The 9,417-nt window shown below is 37.3% G+C and overlaps 1 protein-coding gene across 3 annotated transcripts in view; it reads right to left on the bottom strand.

The window, feature by feature from the left end:
• Positions 1-666: 666 nt before the first annotated feature.
• The window catches only part of LOC106475549 (translation factor GUF1, mitochondrial-like), a 19,694-nt gene continuing 10,943 nt past the window's right edge, over positions 667-9,417 (bottom strand). Inside the window, exon 4 of one of the 3 annotated variants that reach the window (XM_022379638.1) lies at positions 667-885. In XM_022379638.1, the coding sequence (XP_022235346.1) occupies positions 701-885 (185 nt within the window). In that variant the 3' untranslated portion in view covers positions 667-700. The remainder of the gene's footprint in view (positions 886-9,417) is intronic. The other 2 variants (XM_013936227.2, XR_002608910.1) reach the window with 2 other exon arrangements.

The raw sequence follows: 9,417 nt of genomic DNA, 5'->3' as shown, positions 1-9,417 counted from the left end.
ACCTGGCACTGGGAAAGTTGTTCATCTATAAACCTGGCACTGGGAAAGTTGTTCTTCTATTCCCAGTGCCAGGTTTATAGATGAACAACTTTCCCAGTGCCAGGTTTATAGATGAACAACTTTCCCAGTGCCAGGTTTTTAGATGAACAACTTTCCCAGTGCCAGGTTTATAGATGAACAACTTTCCCAGTGCCAGGTTTATAGATGAACAACTTTCCCAGTGCCAGGTTTATAATGAACAACTTTCCCAGTGCCAGGTTTAAAATTGTTCATCTATAAGCCTGGCACTGGGAAAGTTGTTCATTTATAAACCTGGCACTGGGAAAGTTGTGCATCTATAAACCTGGCACTAGGAAAGTTGTTCATTTATAAACCTGGCACTAGAAAATTTGTTCATTTATAAACCTGGCACTTGGAAAGTTGTGCATCTATAAATGTCGCACAGGTAGAGAGATTTATCTATAAATGTTATACTGAGAAAGTTTATCTATAAATGTTATACTGAGGAAATTTATCTATAAATGTTATACTGAGAAAATTTATCTATAAATGTTATACTGAATAAGTTTATCTATAAATGTTATACTGAGAAAGTTTATCTATAAATGTCACACTGGGCAAGTTGTTTATAAATGTTGCACTGAAACAGTTATTTATATATAAATGTAGGAGTGCAAAAGATTAAAGTACTTTATAGCATTTACCAAACTTTTTTAAAAATGATAATTTCACTTACGGGTGTATCAATCAGATTGAGAAGGTAAGCATTTCCCTCATATTCATAAAAAATAGAGGCACTTTGAGCCTTAACAGTGATGCCTCTTTCTCTCTCGACTGGTAACTTGTCAAGCACTTGTTTGTTCTGCTCATTCTTCGATATGGTTCCTAATCAATGAAGTAAACTGATTAAATTACATGTACTTCAAGATAATAATTTATATTTAATAATATAAACAAGAAATGCCAAATCTACATTGTATGTATACCCATTATTGTAAAAATAAAACAGCTATGCAAAATTCAGCAGTAAACAAGACACAAAGTAAAAGAACACCTCACCATCTTGTGCGAGTTTTAATTTCAAACAGCTATATTAAAATCAAATAGTGTTACAGATGGAAGACCAATAAACCAAATTAGGTCTGGTAATATGTAAGATGTTTCACACAGTGGTCACGGTAACACACATCATTAATCCCTTCACTATAAAGAAATCAAACATAAGTGTACAGCCAATATGGGGTATACTGTTCCCAACTTTTATTTTTATTTCCAGGGAACTTTAAAAGAAGATAAGTTAATAATACTTTTTACTAAATATTGCAAATGTTTTGAATGACAAAACAGTACACTTCATTAAAAAGAAACACAAAATGTGAGCACATGATACATTCATGTTAGTAATCAAATTGTTAATCTCTTTTTCAAGGTTCACAACTACAACTAAACATAATCGTGGGAGGTCAAATCCACTAATCCAATATCTAAAACCACCATACCCCACAGAAAAACAGAAATGAAATAATAATTAAAAAATGAAAATAGACCACTAATGTAACTTCCAATTCCAATAAATACAGAAATATAGATAGAAAGGCCTATTTTATAGATATAATCCAAAGGTTAACAAAATAAAAGTTAAAAACAAAATATTGTAAAAGTTAAAATTTTTATTAAATTAGCATGTAAATAATTATGCAGCAACTCTCCACCAACATGAGCATGACAGAACCCCCTATTGTAACCAGCACTTTCTCCACATTTGTACTCATTAAGCTTTTCTTGTTTAGTACTGCCCTCTATCGGTGCAAATTTTCAATACTCGCTACTAGCCTTCCACCTCCCGCTTCTGTATATTCATGTGTAAATGATTATGCAGCAGGTCTCCACCAATAGGAGCATGAAAGAACCCCTATCATAACCAGCACCATCTCCATATTTGCACTCATTAATCACTTCGAGATTGGTCAGAGGATCCACATGGAAGTAGGGAGGCTGGTGAGAAATGTGAGAAGATGTTAGTATCCATCAGAAATATATTTTCAGTTTAAGAAAATTTTAACTTCTGATATGATATCTCACCTCCTCTTACAAAATAGCTAGAATCCCATATTGAAGTGTTTGAGGGCTGGTGAAAAAATGATCCCCCTTTAAGAAGCACCCAAGAGAGACCATGGGGTGTGGAATCAAAAAAGAAAATATCATACCTTAGCAACAGACTGCGCCATATATGATCCAGATATACTCTTCGTTCTTTTATGTCTGTGTCGCGAACATATAAGGCAGAAAAACACGAAGGAATCCCATGATATGTATTATCTATTAATGGGATCCCTGGGTGTGGAGTGGCTGGGACACAACAGACCACAGTAGTAGTTCGACCTCATCCACCTACCTACCTCTTCACCTTGAAATGGGAATTGGTAGGGAAGATGAGCTTCTGTACCAAAATCCGTTTCCACTTGCATGCGTTTCAAACCCAACCAATACTTGATCCACCACGAACCAAACATCAAGTAGATGGTAGAGAAAGAGACTGCAAACCTGGGGTGCATCTCCAGTCCAAAATATGGCAGCATTGGGCATTTTTCATCCAGTCAACAGTAGGAGGAAGGATACCAGTCAGAACTCATTTGAGGACTTATTAAACTGGACCATCTCCAACCAACACCCAACACCCCCAGGAACCACATCCGGAGGATGGCAGGAATATATGTGGCATAGTGCTTCAATCAAAACCTGGCAGTATCTGGAATTGTACATCAGGTGCATAGTAGGAAGGGCATCATGCCATTGTCACATGATTCTAATTGCTACAGGGCCATATCCAATCAACACCAGAGCCACTAGGAATGGTAGGAAGGGGAAATGCCACGGTGGGAAAAAGCAATCTGCCATGTATATACATATAAGTATGGTGTAGTCCTACAACCAAAAACCTGGCGGCATCTGGAATTGTACATCAGGTCCATGGTAGAAGGTGCTATACATCATTAACACCTACAGAATGCCACCATACTACTCTCAACTGAGTGGTATGATGCATTACTCAGGATGACAGACCTCCATGATCCACTACTCCAGTGACTAGGAACTGGTAAGTGGCATGGACTCCCATACTCCACTAGAAGAAAGGAGGGAAAAATCCATTGGAGAGTCTGGAGGACTACATCACCCGAGACAGTGCAACGGGTGACCACAATACCCTATTTTGAAAAGCAGATCTACCACATAAACGGAGTCGATCAACCAACACCCAGTAACATCTGGAATTGTACATTTGGTCCATGTAAGAAAGAATCTCAATGCCACAGAGCATCAGAAACGGGCAGTAATCCCTGTCTGCCTTACTCATGTGTCTGAGTGTTTGGTCTGGGACAAACATATGTATGAAGCAAAAGACCACGAGAGAGAAAGAGAACTATTAACTGTCCTACAGAGCATCTCATCTCTACAGTGTGCATAATGTAATCGTGCGATGTAATTGGTTTTGGCGTAGAGGACAATTGAACAGAGACACACAAACAATACCTGGTATCATCTGGAATTGCATATCAGGTATGTGGTAGGAAGAGCTACAAAGTAATTGACATTGAGTGTGGTCAAAGGATGGACAGTGCAGATTTTCAGAAAAAAAAAATCTGGTCAGGCACCACTCATCACTAGCAAAAATGCCCCTGTAAATAAAGAAAGAACAAAAACATAGTACTCATTAGTCACAATAACACTGCTGTGTATAAGATGGCGACTAGAGTTTAACAAAAACTGATTTAGCGAGAAACAGCTACGTGATGTAAATAATCTGAAACAAGGGTATGAGGTGTAGTTACATACTGGCCATGATGATGACCTCCAAAGGGCAGCCAGGGACATGGTGAGGTGATGGATTTGATGAGAAAATACCATAAAAGGGTGACATTCCTCAGGCAAAAGAGAAGAATACACCTGCCTAATTAACTGTTAAATCAAACTTGCAAGGGTAATTGAAGAGAAGTCCCAGGACATGGAACGATTCCATGGAATAAACAAATGGTTATGGTAACCACGGAAGGGAGCAGTGCAAGTGAGAAACCATCAGAAGGCCCGTACCAAACACAGGAGGCAGTCAGGATCCGAATGGCCATAAAGAATTGGGAATTGATGAGAATGTAATGGGAGAAAAAGTGGATTTACCCTCCTTAGCAGCAGAAGTCTTGGGTAAAAACAAATGGTCAGGGAAGAGGAAAACACAAATTGTGAAATGGAACATGGCAGGTGTCAATCTCAAATATCTCAGATTGCTGCCGGCCACGCCCAATAATATGATGAATAGGGATTTTAAGGAAAGGTGATACAGTAAACCAGAAGACAAAGGTTCAAACATAGGACAAGTGATAGTATGAAGGAAAACATTGAGATTCCAATCCAGGAGAGACAGGATGGGGAGAATGGGAAAGGGAAAACAAATGAAATGACAAAGACAACACTGGAGATTGGAAGACAGAGGCAAACTCAGAAATCTGAATGTGCAGGATAATGCAGCTTGATAGCTGGCAATCAAGGAAACTGGCAGTCCCCTATTAAAAAGCCAAATGAAAAATGCAGTCAACTATTGTGAAGGTTGTGAAGGATGATATCCCTGACAAAGTGACTTGCAGTGGAAAATATACCATTTATGCTGACAAACTACTAAAGAGGAAGGACATACAGGATGGGCAATCAATGAGGCAACGTGCCTGGAAAATCTGGAATGTCTGGTGAAGAACCGGCCAAAAGCCATATGTAAAGCCGGAAGGCAGGAAAGGACAGATGATACATGCCTGCTTGAAGTTAATGAAGGAGTATGGGAGACAACAGTAAAGAGGGGAGGTGTTACCTAAAGCCTGTGCAGAAATGGAAACCACATCTGAGTAGACCAAAATGGAGCCAATAGGAGTACATGACATAGAGTGGTCTGAATCAATGAAAGGACCCTGGGAAGAAGATATATATAGGAGGATATGCATATAGGTAATGTCCTTTCTTGTTTTGACTGAGACCATCTCCAACTTCTGCCAAAAATGTAGAAGTTGGGCATTGAGATGTGTGGCAAAAGCATCCACATCTGGAATATCCCAATGAGTACACAACTGCTCTGTCAGGAGAATCTTGTTGGACCGAGATAATCGGTCCATGACCAGAATTCGGGTACCCAGAATATGACATGCTAACAATCTAATGTGATGATTGTGGACCTACTAGCGGAGATTCAATGTTCGGAAGCAAAGATTTCATGACCTTGCTTGGTAATATAAGACACTACCATGGAATTACTAGAATAAACAATCACTGCACACCCCCAAACATCCAACAAGAAGTGAAGCAGAGCATGATCTACTGCCAGCAACTCTAAGATGTTGATATGTAGGGATGATTCAACCAGTGTCCAATGGCCTTAAACCTCTTGAGCATTGAGATATGCACCTCAACCTAAAAGGAAAGCAACTGTAAAACAGATAGCAGTCAAGACGAGGAGGTATAAGAGGAAATCTGATGGTAATATTGGTCTGATCCAAACACCAAGCGAAGTTGTTCTGTAGATGGAGAGGCAGGATAATAGGAGCATCTGAAAGATCCCAAATGAGGCTCCACCAGTTGAGTAACACCAACGAAAGGTGTTGCATGTAGGTGTGACCAAGGGGAATGACAACTTTGACAGAAGCCCACATCCCCAAACAAGATAAGTCTCTCCTGCAGTAAGAGAGGGAGATGCCAATATACTGCGAACAAGATATTCCATATCCTATAAATGAAGAGGTGAAGGCTGGGCCCAACTGATGAGGGAATTGAAAAATGCACAAGTGAATCAGATACTGTGTGGGTATGAGAAATGACTTCTCCAACTTGATGAGCCAACCCAACTATGGCAGCCTCTCGAAGAAAAAACTGAGTATGAACAGCAGAGTCAACCTGAAAGGAAGCCAAAAGTAGTTAGCCATCCATGTAATGGTGGAAATGAAGGCCTCTGGCATGAAAGCAGTTGAGGTAACAACTGGACTATCAAGCAGAAGGCATAAGGAACTGAGGCCAGGCCAAATGGTAAAGTCACTATGCTGTAATCCTCTCAAACACCTTCAAGTAACAACTCAACTGCAAATGAATGAAGAATGATAAGCCAGGACTGGCAAAGGGTTGGATGGGGAGAGTTGAGGCATAGAAACAGTAGGAGGAGGTTGGGAAACTCGAGAAGCAAAATGGGGATAATGAATTATGCAGACGATCAGACTCAACTCAGGCCTAGAATGAGTCAGGAAAAATCCCAAACACCTCTTCAAGTAAAAATGGTGTTATGCACAAGTCCCGAACGGAAGTAGTGGGTAAACATACTCGAGAAAGAATGGCCTCCCAACCCAGAAGGTCCCAAGAGCATATTAGCCATGTCTGAAGAGCCAGGGCCGAAGATGAAAGATGTGCCATTATGGTAAAAAAAAAGACCTCAAACACCATTTTAAAACCCTTTGTGAAACAAGTAAATTGCCTGAGCCAGCAAGTGCATAATCAATAATGCATGCAGAATTGTGGACAACATCAGTCTTACATGATAAAATTGAGATTGTGAGAAATACACCAATGCATTAGGGTTCAAATCCCACCATGTAACACTGGGAATAAAGATAAGGGAAGGAGGATCTATGAAATGCATAGTAAGATCTTCAGGTGTACATGGCAGAAAAGGAATACTAATCATTGACCAAAGTTCATCCTCATAATGCTGGGCATGAACCCCAACATCAGGTGAGGAAGAGAACACTAAATATTGGCCCATAGATACTTCACCAAGGAGATCAGGTTGAAAATCAGAGGAAACAGGAGATAAGGATAAGACAGAACAAACCTGATTAACAAATTCAAACAAGGATGAAAATGGTCTGGGTAAATCCGCCGATATCACTCATGACTGGGAAACATATTGGGGGGGTGGGGTGATTAGGCCGTCATGTCCTCAGCCGGTAATTGAGTACTCAACCAAGTAGTAGTGGTAGATATAACTACCTGAAACTACAAGTGCACAGTGACAGTTTCAAAGATGAAGACCATAAAAATAAAAAAAATAAAAAGTAAGAAAGTTGGAAAAAGTAACTCTTCACAAATCAAAAATGTGAAAAATTAAAGATATATTAAAGAAAAACTAAGTCTGTAGTAGAAAGGAAAATATCAACAACTTTACAAACAAAAACCAGCACATCTGTACAGTACTATTGCTGATCAAAAAGTGATTAACAAGTGCAAATGTGAAGAGGGCCCTGGTTATGAAAGGGGTTCACAGTCCTGTTAGTGGAAAGTTACTGCATAATCATTAACATGTGGATATGTAGAAGTAGGAGGTGGAAGGCTAGAGGTGAGTATTTAAATAATATTTGTATTCACGTTTTAAATTATAACAATGGTTATTAATACCACATTCAAAGTTTCGCTGGGATCGGAGGAGTAATGTGGTTTCATGTTACATAGATATACACAAAATTAAGAGCAGCCAGCATGTTGCAAGAGAAATATGTATTCCTGTATCTTTGTATTCACTGGACATTATATAGCTAGTACAAAATGAAAGTATTTCAATAATTATATATATATATATAAGAGTGTACACAATAAATCAACACTTACTGCTACAAAAATATTAAAATCTGCTACCACTAAAAGAAGTTAACAACTGTCTTGATATAAATGAAGTTTTTTCTAAAAGTTATTTTAATAATAGAAAAGCTTGACAAAAATTAGCAGTTATAACAAACCTGCATATTTCAATGACCCCTCTGTTAACAAAACCTGTACATTTTAGCTCCATGTCTCATAAATATAGTTACATCAAACCTGTACATTCCATCAGCCTTTCTGATAAATATAATTATATCAAACCTGAACATTCCAACAGCCTATCTAATAAATATAGTTATATCAAACCTGAACATTCCAACAGCCTATCTAATAAATATAGTTATATCAAACCTGAACATTCCAACAGCCTATCTGATAAATATAGTTATATCAAACCTCAACATTCCAACAACCTATTTAATAAATATAGTTATATCAAACCTGAACATTCCAACTTCCTGTCTGATGAATATAGTTATACCAAACCTGAACATTCCAACAGCTTATCTGATAAATATAGTTATAGCAAACCTGTACATTCCAACAGCCTGTCTAATAAATAGTTATATAAAATCTCTACATTCCAACAGCCTTTCTAATAAATATAGTTATACCAAACCTTTACATTCCAACATCCTCTCTGATAAATATAATTATATCAAACCGGTACTTTCCAACAGCCTATCAAACAAATATAGTTACACAAAAGCTTTAAATTCCAACATCCTCTCTGATAAATATAATTATATCAAACCGGTACTTTCCAACATCCTCTCTGATAAATATAATTATACCAAAACGGTACTTTCCAACAGCCTATCTAATAAATATAGTTATACCAAATCTGTACATTCCAACACCCTTTCTGATAAATATAATTATATCAAACCTATACATTACAACAGCCTGTCTAATAAATATAGTTATACCAAATCTGTACATTCCAACACTGTGTCTGATGAATAGTTATATCAAATCTGTACATTCCAACAGCCTGTCTAATAAATATAGTTATACCAAACCTGTACATTCCAACACTGTGTCTGATGAATAGTTATATCAAATCTGTACATTCCAACAGCCTGTCTCATATAGTTATACCAAACCTGTACATTCCAACAGCCTGTTTGATAAATAGTTATATCAAACATGTACATTCCAACAGCCTGTCTGATAAATAGTTATATCAAACATGTACATTCCAACAGCCTGTCTGATAAATAGTTATATCAAACCTGAACATTCCAACAGCCTTTCTGATAAATATAGTTATATCAAATCTGAACATTCCAACAACTTATCTAATAAATATAGTTATATCAAATCTGAACATTCCAACTTCCTGTCTGATAAATATAGTTATATCAAATCTGTAAATTCCAACTTCCTGTCTGATAAATAGTTATATCAAATCTGTACATTCCAACAGCCTGTCTGATAAATAGTTATATCAAACCTGAACATTCCAACAGCCTATCTGATAAATATAGTTATTACAAACCTGAACATTCCAACAACCTATCTAATAAATATAGTTATATCACATCTGTAAATTCCAACTTCCTGTCTTATATAGTTATATCAAATCTGTAAATTCCAACTTCCAGTCTGATATAGTTATATCAAACTTGAACATTCCAACTTCCTGTCTGATAAATATATTAGGTCATCAAGAAATTAATGTCACCTTTTTTTAGATGAAAAAACCCGAACAACTTGTATATGAAAACAAAACATTTAATAAATGAAATAGTCTTTATTCTTATTGATGGTGCTTTTCCATCTTACAATCAAGTTGTT

The sequence above is a fragment of the Limulus polyphemus genome, unplaced genomic scaffold (genome assembly GCF_000517525.1).
Source record: "Limulus polyphemus unplaced genomic scaffold, Limulus_polyphemus-2.1.2 Scaffold8786, whole genome shotgun sequence".
In the NCBI taxonomy this organism is placed as follows: Eukaryota; Metazoa; Arthropoda; class Merostomata; order Xiphosura; family Limulidae; genus Limulus; species Limulus polyphemus.
Note: the sequence above shows the minus strand (reverse complement) of the source record. Positions and strands in the feature narration are given on the sequence as shown.